General features: G+C 37.7%; 1 protein-coding gene across 2 annotated transcripts in view; it reads left to right on the forward strand.

Annotated features, from left to right (window-relative positions):
- Positions 1-13,121, forward strand: part of IFTAP (intraflagellar transport associated protein) — a 36,078-nt gene that overhangs the window by 19,955 nt on the left and 3,002 nt on the right. The window contains exons 4-6 of one of the 2 annotated variants that reach the window (XM_054275422.1): positions 768-839; positions 1,768-1,822; positions 7,987-8,114. In XM_054275422.1, the coding sequence (XP_054131397.1) occupies positions 768-839; positions 1,768-1,822; positions 7,987-8,114 (255 nt within the window). Of the gene's footprint in view, positions 1-767; positions 840-1,767; positions 1,823-7,983; positions 8,115-13,121 lie in introns of both variants that reach the window. The other variant, XM_054275423.1, reaches the window with a different exon arrangement.

A 13,121-nucleotide genomic window follows, 5' to 3' on the forward strand; every position in this document is an offset into this window, starting at 1 on the left:
TCAAGCAGGGCTTTTAAAACAATGATGTTCTGTCTGTTGATTGTGTAATAATAATGACAATATTTTTTTGCGATTTTTTTCATAAGAAGTATTGGTTCCTCATTGGTATAATTTGTCCCTGTGTCTCTTACTTTAGCCACATTGAATTGTCTTTCTGCCACATAAAGCAGTGTACAACTTCCGTTATCCTTTATGCAATGGAACTTCCATAAACCTTTATGTATGTTTTTGTTTCTAAAAAAGAAAAAGGTTCATGCCTGCATATTTTTGTCACATTAGCAGTTTAAGAAACAAATACAGTAATAGTAGAATGCAGCAGAAAAATTGCAATGTAGTAGCAGGAAGAGGCCGTAGTACATGAAGTTGACCACTGTAACCTTTAAGCCCGCCCTGGGTAAAGAAAATGGGGAAAACAGTGCTATTGAAAACAGTGCTACTGTTCTAAATGCTGCTTTTTAGGCATGCTATGAATTACTTGCACTGTTGTTCCATTTGATTCAGTCTGGTCCCATGTAGGTTTTCAGAGAATTACCTGTACCTGTTCTATTTTCAGGAGCATTCCATTCACTTCTTAAAAGTTTTTATATACAACATCTATAAAGCTGAGTAATGTGTTCTAGGGGAGCCTTCTTGTTCAAGGTGACCTGCAGTGGTGCCTTCCAACCTTACCTATTCTGTGATTCTGTAAACTGTGTATAAATCAGTAGGAGCTTTGTGATTTTGATTCTGTTTCATGCATGTAAGTATTTCTGCCTATCTATCTACAGGCAGTGATGAGTGAGTGCTCAACAGCTGGTGTCTCTGTTGGAAATGATCTCAGTCTGTCTGAAAAAGTGAAGGTGAGGTTTTCTTCAAAATGGGGATTATGAGCAGAACATGACTGATTTTTCATGTATTAATTTACAAATTACTTGCAATTTGCTGATGTATTTCCCATCTGTGGGAAAGAAGAATGAGACCAGTCCATAATTTTTTCTGATCTTAGTGAGTATGTACTTTTGAAGTGTAAAGGTTATGTAAGTCTTGAGAGTTTTCAAACCAGATTGAAAAAAAAAATTATCTGAGAGCATCTTTAATTACTTCATGGAAACACAGAAGAAAATCCAGGGCATGTAGTCAATCCTCCATGGTAACACTCTTTGCAGATAGGCTGGCAAAAACCTTTCATTCTCACCCTGTGCATCTATTCAGAGTGGTACCTGAAATGAGAAATGTCTTGTCTTTGGGTATGTTTTAAATAGTTTAGATTGTTCAAAGGACATTAGCCTGAGAAAACAGTAGAGTAAAGCCCCAGGTGAAATACTAGAAATGTAATAATTCTTAGGGTTTTTTTTTTCCTAATCAATTTACCATTAGTGTCAAAACAGAAGGATCAAGCTCTAGTTTGCCTACAGCATGTATTCTCTTTGTGTCATATGAAATGAGCTTGCAAAATTGCATAGTAACTTATCATGCATCATTTTCTTATGATAATATTTTACTTCTCCATCTTCCCACTAAGTTCCTGAGAAACTTACTGTACAGCTTGAGCTTCCTTTCCATCACTTATGTGGCAATTTTGGCAGTAAATCTTTGACTATACCTAAAACTACTTCCTTTGGGTTACACATTTCGAAGAAAACTCATATGCTTTCTTGGAAAAACACAGGGGAAAATGGAGAAGATGAAGTAGACAATTTAATGCATTTTTGCTTTGCTCTAGATTGTACTATAAGGAATAAAATTGATACATTTTTATCTGTTTTCCGATTTGGGTTTTCTTGGCAGGTGGACAAGTACTTACACTTGGAAGATGTAGACACAGATGAAGAGACATGCAGTGGTAGGTTTCGCCCCTTCGTATTCACCATTGTTTTCTGTCTTCGAATGCAAGTGTGTGAACATTGATTAAAAAACTGCTTCTCCCCTAAAAGAGATGATCTTGCTCAGTTCTTCTATTGCTAGAAAATTCCCCACATTGCCCCAGTTCCCCAAACTGAGGTACCAATTTCCCCAGTCTAAGAGGTAATGAAATAATAAATTAAGAGGAATATTTATTGTACTTTGTCCTGGTGCAGTTTATTTTTTTTCCCAAGCTTTTCTAGAAGTGCAGAGTGCTTCTTGTTAGCAAAATCTCTCCATATTCATGCATTTCTATTGTGTATTGAAATTACAGTCATTACAAAAGTTTTTTTTGTAAAGTAATGTGGGTGCTAAGAGACAGTGCTGTAAAGTGGAAATATTTAATGAAAATGCTGTCCCTACCTATTAAAACAATATCATCCTGGGCTTCAAATAGATTAGACTGATTCTGAATTCACAGCGAACTTCATTAAAAATTCCAATTAGGAGCATTTTGAGTTGTGTTGAACTCTTCTATACGTCTATAATAATTTTAACTCTCCCACCTCCAAAAAGTAAATGGAATGCTAATGTCTATAGTTAGTTGTCTGTCATAGGTCCTTCTTTGGTCTTTACACACAGAAGTGACAACCTTTTAGTGTTTAAATTCATTTTCCTCATCTATACCTGTGACTGTACAAGGAAACCAGGCCACACAGATTAAGGGATTTGCCTCAGGTCACAGACAGAAGCTGCAGGGCTTTGATGCTTGGTTTCTTAGCTATTGCCACTTGATTGATCTCTCCACTCTTACAGTGAATTTTTGATTAGTCTTTCCTTTCTGTGTGTCCTGAATTCCTGTGAAGTCTGAGGGCTTAGAGACTTCCAGTATCTCACAAGAAAATAATAAACCAATGTAAGTCAGGTTCACAGCAAATATTTTTTCTCCAACCTTTCAGAAAGGAGGGAGTAAAACAGCAGTCCCAGATCAGGTACAAATGTCAAAGATTTTTTTTTTTTGAGTGCAGTGTTCATATGTGCCCATTTTTCCCTTTGTAGAGCATTGTTCTGTGTTTATGTCTTAAATTCTGGCATTATCTATTAAAAAGGCCCTGGAGTTTACTGGTGGAAGCACAAACCCACATTTCATTTGTGTTATAATGAAAGGAGAAATGCCTGTAGCCAGTTCATTAAAGTATTGTTAGATATTCATTATTCCAAACAGGCCACAAAGTGGTTGATGAGAATTAAGCCCAATGCTAAAATACCAAGCAGAACAGTGAGGAAGAACAGCTCTGCTGAAACTTAGTGCATTCAGTACTGTGACAGACCTTGTCTCTCTCCATCTTTTGGGTCATTTCTGTGTATTTGTGTGTGTCCAAGGGTAAATGTTAATCACATACATATGAAAAACCCTGGTAAAACACATTTCATTTCAGGCAGATTGCCTCAGTGAAGATTGAGATTGTATCAACAATGCTCACTAACTACGTTAGGCTTTTAGATTGTATTTTATAACATTGAAACTCTGCCTAGCCAGAAATTAATTGTTCCTTCTAAATGCTTCAAGGAAAGTGAACAACATCCAAACTTATACCTGGGGAACCCTGGTCTTTGAAGATAGTTGTTGAGTCATCCTAAAAAATTTCTCCTTGACTCCTGAGTGCAGAAAATAGCACTTATGGTTTGATAGCTGTCTTACACATCAAAATCCACTCAATAGCTTCATAGTAAGAGAGGTAAAATCTTAGTCCTGTAGAAACCATAGCAACAAAATGCAATTTAAAATACAAAATTATGTCCCTTGTATTGCTTGTAATGTTAAGGTAATCTAGAATAATATCACTAGTGAATACCTTAATGAAAGATTAATTCTATAGCATTACAGTTAGTTTATAAATGAGGTAAATTGTGACACAAATTAGACATTCTGTTGTTGACCTTTGTAAATGCTGCCACCTTATATCAGAACAAATGATTGATTTAAGACTTCATATTGTCAAAACAAGCTTAAAAATATCATAGCTTATTTTACCCAGTAAAAAATACCATACCTTGCTAGTAATTGCAACAAGCCTTTATCTCTCCTTGTTCTTGGCAGCAGTTCAATATTTCTGTGCTTCACTTAGCTTTAAAAGGCAGATCAGTTAGCTGAGTTAGCAACTGTACATTAGTACAGTAAATATTCGCATTTAAGGGCAACTGACTTAAAGCTGACTGTATGGGAAGCGCGATAGAAAATAGGTGTTAAAACATCCCATGTAACCAGTGCTGTTTGGCAGATGTCCTGGAAGAGTCATTCTAGTGATGGTTTTTTTTGTTTTTTACCAATTTATCTAGCAAAGTTCAGTGTCCTTTAAGGTGTGAATGAATGTGACTGCTTCTTAGGAGTAGGAAAAGCAGCCCACAGATTTGGCCAGCATGCAAATTCGTTGTAGCTGCTTTTGTTTGACAGCACTGGGCTGAAAGCTTGAAACAGGGGCAATGCTTGGCATTGTGGGACTTTGGCACCATAAACCATGATTGGCAAAGCGAAATTGCTGCCCTAAACCACAGCCTTAATGCATTGTATAGAGACAGCATGGGCATGGTGTACTGTAATCACTCTTTCTCCCTGAATTTAATCTCTAACTGTAAGGAGCTTAAGGCAACAATAGAGATGATCAGGCTCTCTCCAGGGCTGGATGGATGCTGCCTATGTTTTGGCAACAAGACCTTCCAGGACTGCTTACAAACTTCTAGATGCGGAGTTTGGGGGATATCTTGGTAATAATAGGTAATACTTGAATAAAGTACCAAACATGTTAAAGAATATCTGGAGATTTTGAGTGCTATTGTTTAAATGCAAGAGAAAATTAAAACAGGACTAATTAAATGTGTGGGTGAGGCTTCATAGGCAAGGATATAATTGTCTCATCCTAATCCAGCTTGGAGCACTGAAGTGCTGCAAACTTGTCTTTTCAAGGTCCCAGTTGTCTGTAACACTGCAGAGGCTGAGGAAAACCTGATTGACTCAGTTACTTTGAAGCTGAGGCCAAGCATAACTATTGATTATTTCAATAGTTTTTTTGGCAAATTATATCAACATCTGTTATTTTTCATAATCTGTGCCTCTCCATTTATGTTTTGAGCCTATCCTTACATCCAGAAAAATCATGTTGAGAAAGAGGATTCAGAGTTAAATGAGGTGGATTTTTTAAAGTATGGGGCTCCCCCCCAGCTGGTGAATCCCTTTCTTGTTTTTCTTCTCCAGTCTCTGCAATCCATTTAACACTGCCTTGAGATGATTTCACACTAGGCAGCTCTTTGGGACTAACAGCCTGAAGCATGAGAATTAGAGGAGACTGCAAAATTTAGCTTTTAAGCTTTTTTTTGTTATCACTCTCTTCTCAACTCCCCATCAACAGCATTTTTGTGAAATGTAGTGTCTGAAAGTGGTAAAACCTGTGTCAGTGTATATATAGCTGTCAGTGTATATATAGATGGGCATCATTTGGCTACAGTAAAGTTATAGACAAAACTTTGAACTTCCTCAGTCTTGAAAGTTAAAAGCAGACTTGTGCCAGGAGATTATTTTTTTCTATACTCACAATTGATGTCTATGATACAGAATAAGCAAAAAACTCCCAATTCAGCAGTATTGACAGATTTAGTAATCACTTTCTGGGATGTGGTAGGGAGGGACTAAAGAGTGTTATTGTTCACTTTCCAAATATGCTGTTATTTTTAAAGTATTCTGGACTTCAGTAAAATTGTCAGCCATATCATCCAGGGAGTTGATTCTTCATGGTATGAGAGGTGCATTTCAAAATGTCTTCTCAGGTTTTTGGTATCACTGCCTGTTCAGCTGTCTCTATATATGGTGCTGTTGGCAGTATCCAAGGCTTTCCTGTTGCTAATTAATCACCTCCACAGAGAACATAATTAGCAGCTTAATTAGGATCATCATCCAGTAGTGCTGTAGCAGCAGCTTAAACAAGCTGTGAGGTACTGGCTAGAACTTACAATGGCCTGGAGTTCCTTTGGGTGCTCCCACTGAGAAGGACGACTGTCAGAACTCTCTAATTTTTCCTCTCTGAAGGGGTTTCTTTATTAAACATTATCAGGGAAAGCAGCGTTTACCAATTAGACTTTCATATGCTGTCACACAGCCAGGATAGAGAGAGACAAAGCTCATTTCTGGCATGTCTACTGGCAAACAAAGGTTGATTACATTCTTACAGGGTGATTGAAGGGAAATTGAAACATTGTTTGCATTACTAACAAGCCTTAAAAAGTGGAATTGACATTCTGAGTATGACAAGCACTTCTTGCTAAAAGCAAAAATAAATTTCCTTCTGTTGTCCCAATTCTTAAGAGTTATCTTTCTGAGCCATTGCCAGGCTGTTGCATAACAGTGCTTCCTCCTCATCTTCTCTCTGCAGATTGGTCTGTTGAGGGGGAGAAGCTCTTAGTGCAGAAATAATCAGTGTTTATATCAGTAGGTGATAAAAACCTCCCGTGTCCAGACTTCCCTTACTTTAGTAAGGGTATAGAGCTAGGTTGCAAGTTTGAAGCAATAGTGGAAGATGCCATTGTCTTTAAATGAGCGTTCACATCTTCCTTCTGTCCTATAAATACTTTTGACCCAAATGATGATAAAAGCAGCTGCAGAACATGTGTAGACTTAGCCTAGATACCTGTGGACTGTGCTGTCCTTTTCAGAAAGTTTTTTCATGTAACTGGTGCAGAATCAGAACAGATGCTATGCTGAGAGCAAGGACTGAAAGCACTTACATGGCTGGAGATAGACATAAGCAACTGAAAGAATAGGGTGAAAACAAACTCACTTATCACGAAACAAGAGATAAAAATCCAGAAATGAAATACCCAAGGGAATTAATGCAACTTTTTCTAAAAGAGCACACTAAATAGTACACTATTCCCACAAGAAAACTAAATGAAGAATTTGATCATGGATTTTTTATGGAGACCTAGGAAATCTTTATTTCCAAATGCAAGTTCACAGGGGAATGAGAGGTGTGGAACTCCACTACTGTGGTAAAATTGTGCAGGTAGAGATAAGTAGACACTTCATCCGTTTCACCCTGGATCTATGTACTCTCTTGTTGCTTCCATTAAGTAACATTTAAGCAGTGCTTTGAAAATTTATTCTGAGATTACAAGATAAATGTAAATGTAGTATAAAACTGTAAAGAAACTTGTGTATCAGTTGAAAAAATAGTAGGTAGATTTACATAATCCTTTGACTAAATTGCAAGACATATGGTCCCCTTAAGTTCTTTCATAAAAACATTACTGAGACATGATGGACACATCTGTGCTGTGGCAGAGCTGAGATCGATTCATGTTAGAAGATATTTCTAAACCTAAGGCATATCCTTCTGATCTGTCACAGAATGCAAACCCACTGGTCCTGGTATGAATGTTTTGCTGAAATTTGCAAAAGAAAAGTGATTCAGAAAAGCTGTTCATTTGTGAACTGTGGAACAAATCCTGCCTGTATGGAAAGGTTACATGTCACTCCATCCCAGATAGGGGGAAGTCCTCTCAAGTACCTCTTTTTGGAAAGCTCAGGGAAAAACAAACATCTGTGAAATACCCTTAGAGAAGAGAGTCATCTGGCAGTGCAGTGGGGAATATTAGTAGTTCTACCAGATATTTTTACTTAATGTTCTGTGAGAAGCATACTAAGATGCTTTACAATGATTCTTTATGCCCAATGTACAGGTGGTGAAGCTCTAGCTAAAGAGAAATGAATCACCCTGCTCCGCTCATCAGTGGCAGACAATGTGTTTTATAACTTCTACTGCAGGTGTCTCTGCTGAGGACCTTCATCTTTGTTCTGAAAGAAAGGAATGTAATACCAGGTGCTCTCTGAGTTTAAGAGCATCTGCATCCAGATTTTAATTCAGCACCCTTAGGAAAGAAGAGCTACCTATCTGTTTTCAGACAAGTTTGATTTTTCCTTAGTTCAGTATTACTACCTAGATTTTAGCTCAGGACTGCGTGGCTCTGTTTTAATGATAGATTATGCAACAATAACTGCATCACACTCTGACTAACAAGCTACTGCCCATGTCTGAGCACTAAAGGATTCTAGCAGTATTTTGCTAATTTATGCATTGAGTGGAAGGTTAATGTTGACTCCTTTTTATTCAGCAGGGTCATTAGTTCTTCCTGGAGAGGTGGAAGAGACAGTGAGTTGCTGTACACCCTTCTTTGATAAACCTATTCAGCCAAAGTTCAGAGCCTGGTCAGTTCCCCAGCCATCAGACAGCAAAGCCCAAGAGGTATGAGGTCAGATGTATTCATTCAGACTTTGGGGGTTTGGGGTATTTTTATTTTTCCTGTTGGCTTCTACTGTTATTTCCACAAGAACAGAGGGATGTAGATGTAGTATGTGAAACTGCAGTGAGTTAAAAAGGCATATTATTAATTTTTAAATGAATAATGAATTCTTAAATATGTTAAGAATTGAAATAAACACTATTTTATCTTGCACACTGCTGCTATATAATCTTACATTTTCAAAATGTGCACTTCAATACTTCAAGTGGTATGTGGGCTTTTTAATGTTTAATTTGTGTAACTCACAGAATGTTCAAGTAAGCCTTTGCCCTTTAAGCCTTTTAGCTACCCTTGCTTATGTAGAATGATGGACCATTTAATTTTCCAGTGATCTCATGATCTTATGGCATACTCATTGGCTTAATATAGGAGCCAGTTTTTGCAGCAGGGAGGTAGGAAATGATCCCTTGAACATGACACTTAAAAGAAAAAAAGAGATTTTAGAATATATTGTGGTCAGAATTAAGATCTGGTCCCTTGGAACTGAGTAGTAGCAAGATGCTGCTGAGAAACTGCATTGTCAGGGTCTGGTGTGGAGAGGTTTGCTTTATGGCCTCTGAGCCTTTTAATCAGACACAGTCAGTGCAGACTAATTTAGAATTGCTGTCTTCCTTCAGAAATTCAGTTCTTCTCAAACTGCAACAGAAGGTATGGATTGCTCACAGGCTTATTTTAAGTCATTAAGCTTCCGATCCAAACAGTCAGCGTGAGCATTAACTTTGGGGGTGTTTCTATTGCAGAGAATTCCTCATTGCTCTTTTCCCCTGCCTGATCATTGCAGTAGAAGCTGAAGTTAGCTTCCAGCTAAAGTGGGCCAGTTTTGATAGCTTCATATGGTTATTGATGCTCCCATGAGGCTTAAATCAAGTTTATAAATGACGCGTGACCAATGAAGGTTTGGTGTTACAGCACTGCATATGGTGCCTCCTTTCCTGGGCTCAGTTGTGTTTAGTTCCTCGCAATAAACTCTTTACTATAAGGAACAAGTCTGCTTTGGGAAAAAGTAGACGTTCTAAAATGACCTTTCAAGCTTTAATACCTACCATTCTGTGAATAAAAATACTCACTCTTTTCCCTAAGGATTGACATAATTCAAGGTTTTGCCTTTAGATATATCCATTGGACACAAAATAACACCCAAAAAACTAGAATGAGGCTTTATAACTTTCTTGTTTCATAACTTCTGTAGAGAAGATGGAGGGTTGTAGCAGCCTGGAGTGTTCATAAAGGACTGCATATGATTCTTTAAACTATAGTTCATGAAAAATAGATAAAGATCCGACTGCATGCAAAATTCATTTCCATTTGAGGGAAATTTGGGTTATGAAAGAAACTGAGTATTATTACATTGGCTATGAGTTGCTGCATTTTTCAAGAAGAAAGACAATTTCCACAACCATTTGGTTGGTGCCAGGCTACTTAAAATGAAGGCAGCCTTTCCCCTAAATTATAAACATATTCTTGCCTTCATTTAGATAATATAACTGTGGCCTGATTTTTAGAAGAGTCAAGACTGAACAGGTCCATTTTAAAGTCCCTCAGTGGTTCAAATTGTCATTGCCTTGAAAATTAAGTCTTGCATTGCTTATGGGAGGACTAGTTTAGAAAGAGAAAAAGATTTTCCCTGCAGACATCTCTGCTTTAAAATGAGACTGTTCTCTGTCCATCAAAACAAATCTGTTAGGGAAGGGCAACATAATGTGGCTGCCTAATTGGTTTTCTTAGAGAATGGAAGACCATTCTGTATGAAAAATAACAGGATGAGAAATGTGTATGCTATGGAAACACTTGTGAGGCACTGTAGGGTAAATTGTGTATCTCTCAACATATTGCTAGGGAAAGTTTAAAAAAAGAAGCTCAGCTAAGACCCAGTTTATAACTTGGATAATTGTTAAAGAACATCTTGTCTCCCTGAAAATGTTTTTCTGTCAAAAGGTGCTAGGAAGTGGCTTAGTGAATGACATAGCAAATTATTTGTATGGTCCACCAGTGTTGCTTCATCTTTCTTTCCTCCCTTTAGACATAAATGTATTTCAGGATTTCAGTTCAACAGTGGAGCATACATGACCTCCCACAGGCCACTGCAAATTGAACCAGCATTCATTATGTCTTTGAAGTAAATCATCACAGAACATTTCCCTCCCATACCCAGAAATTTATTTTCTCCTTTATTTCTACTTAATATATTTTTCAATATAAGATATGGATTTTTATTAATATCTTTATGTATTTTTATGTCTTAATTCCTGCTTCCTTGTGTCTTTATTAATTCTTATTTCCTTTTCTGGGTACACATGAGTGCACTTGCATAGTTTTCATCCACTTGCTACAATTATGCATTCAAAGTGGGATTCATCTCACCTAACTTGAGTTTTTAATGTAGTTTTAGTCCTCCAGTCACCAAGAGGTAGAAATAAGAAACTGCAGAAAGTGATTAATCCCCCTTGCTGTAGGAATTTGTTGCAAAATGTAATATATTTCCATCCACAAGCTTGGCCTGGGCTATTTTTGGCTAATTGACTACCTTAGTCTAGAAACCTAATTTTTGTATGGCTTGGATTAAGAAAGAAGAAATCGGCCCTTCTATTCTTCTTTATTTGTCTGTAGTTTGAGCATTCAAAAAAGTACTTAGCATGTCTGTCATTTTATCTTAATCTGTGGCATGGCAGCTTTTATCCCCTAAAATACAACTTCCACTGAGATCCATTGGTTAAAGTTTTACTGCTCGGCCTCAGCTGAGGTTTGTTTCTGCTACGTGCTATGCATAAATGCAACAGGAGCATGGAAGAACTTAAAGACAGGATTGACTAAGTCAAAGAAGATGGAAGAGTTATATCTTCTCAGAGGCCAGTAAAGACACAGAGATTGAATGACTTGTCCAGAATGATGAAGCAGAAGTGGAAAATTGGCCAAGATTTATTGACTTCTAGTCCGGTGCCCCAAGCTCAAACAAGCTTTTTTCTCCCAGGTATTCCAGGCTGTACTAAGCTTATATGAGATCACAGCATATATGCCTTCCCCCCCACTTCTTTTTTTTATTTATTTATTGTTAGTGAACTAGAAAGCTTTCCCTTGAGCATGCAATGAAATCACTGGTGAGTGTACGTGCAAGCTTTACATAATTTGAACAAGTGAATCATAGAGTGCCATAATTACATAGAAATACAAGTTTTAGAAGGACAGAGACAAGATGTTCTGCTAAGTTTAACTCCTCACAGATTAATAAAAGAACTGAGTTGCCAATTATTAATAGACTTCTGAAAATGTCAACTTCAAGGTATTTTATTTACAATATTACTTGGTAAAACAACCTCTAGCAAAATATTTCAGTTAATAGGAATATTACATTCTTTCCTTCCTTTAATTTGGATATGCAGGAACTGTAAATGAAAGTGATTTTTTTCTTCAGAGAGTAAATCACAGAAGCAATCTTAAGCAAACTGGCAGTTTTCTAATAGAGCAGGAGTCTATTCCCAGAGAGCTCTCAAAAAGATTTCAATTAGATGTTAAATTAGACACCTGAAATTCACATATTTCTCTCAGTTCCTTAGGCAAAAATAACAAGGTAATAACTTGATCAGCTCGGAGAATTCAGTGTTCTCTGGTAAAATATCTTCCTTTTGACACAGAACAAAATTGCAGTTTGCAGTTTATAAGTTTTAGATTGCTTGTCTTCATCGAAGTTTGAAGTCAATGGCTTCATGGAACAAGAAGAAAAAAAAGGAATCCCTAATTTGAGTATTCATTTGAGAGATGAAGCACACTGATAAATATGCAGTGTGAATAAACTTTTCAAATGTGCAGTGAGTGGGTAACAGAGAAATTGTTAACAGAGTGAAGTGGGGTATGTTTTATTTTGGCATCTTATTTCAGTTACCATTGTGGGGTCAAGTTTTGTAAACAAAAGTTTTTCCAGTATTATGCTGTGTCTGCATAAAATGTTCCTGGAATGACATGAATGCCAAGACAAGGTCAGAGTGGATGTGTATACTTTCTTTTGGCAGGGGAAAATAGATTTGCTTTTGTAAAATCCCTATAAAGGCTTACTGTAGTTTGAACTCTTCTTAGCTCAGTTACCTTAGATGTGTGTCGTGGTGTAACCCTGGCAGACACCAAGCCCCACAGCCACTCACTTGCCCTCCACCAGCAGGGCTGGGAGTGAATCACAAGGGTAAACTGAAAACCTCATGGGTTGAGATAAAGACAGTTTAATAGGGGAAGTAAAAGCCTCACACACAAGCAAAGGAGTTAATTCATTGCTTCCTACGGGTGGTGCTCAGCCACCTCCAGGAGAGTAGGGCCCCACCACGTGTGACAGTCACTTGGGTAGACAAAGGACATCCCTCCAAACTCCCCCTTTCTCCTTCTTCCTCCCCCTTTATGCACTGATGATTCCACACACATGTGGTGTGGAATGTCCCTTTGATCAGCTGGGGTCACCTGTGCCAGCTGTGCCTCCTCGCTCCCTCACCACCCTGGTGGTAGCATGGAAAGCAGAAAATGCCTTGGCTCTGTGTGAGCCCTGCTCAGCAATAACAAAAACATCTCTGCATTATCAACCCTGTGCTCAGCACAAATCCAAAACACCAAACCCCCATACCAGCCACTGTGAAGGAAATTAATTATACTCCAGCCAAAACTAGCGCAAGATTGTAAAAAAATATTGTTACAACCAAAATAACTGAAAAATATTAATTCCTTGCATTGTATTTTAGAAGAGTGCTTTGGATTTCTGCCAGTGAAAGACAGGTAGTAGAACCCTGGTTGCTGCTACCATTTGTTACACAGTTGCTGGTAATCTTACTGATGAGGAATTCTACTAGGCTCTGGTTGTGGAAAAGATGGAAATGAACATGAATATGCTGAGGAGGTCAAGGAGTTGGCTTTATCTCTAATGGGAATGAGAGTTTGTGTGCAGGCTTTGTCTCCTGTTAACATCTTTCAAGTGG

This window comes from Melozone crissalis, unplaced genomic scaffold (genome assembly GCF_028551555.1).
Source record: "Melozone crissalis strain CALT ecotype California unplaced genomic scaffold, PUWL_Pcris_2 ptg000018l_1, whole genome shotgun sequence".
In the NCBI taxonomy this organism is placed as follows: domain Eukaryota; kingdom Metazoa; phylum Chordata; class Aves; order Passeriformes; family Passerellidae; genus Melozone; species Melozone crissalis.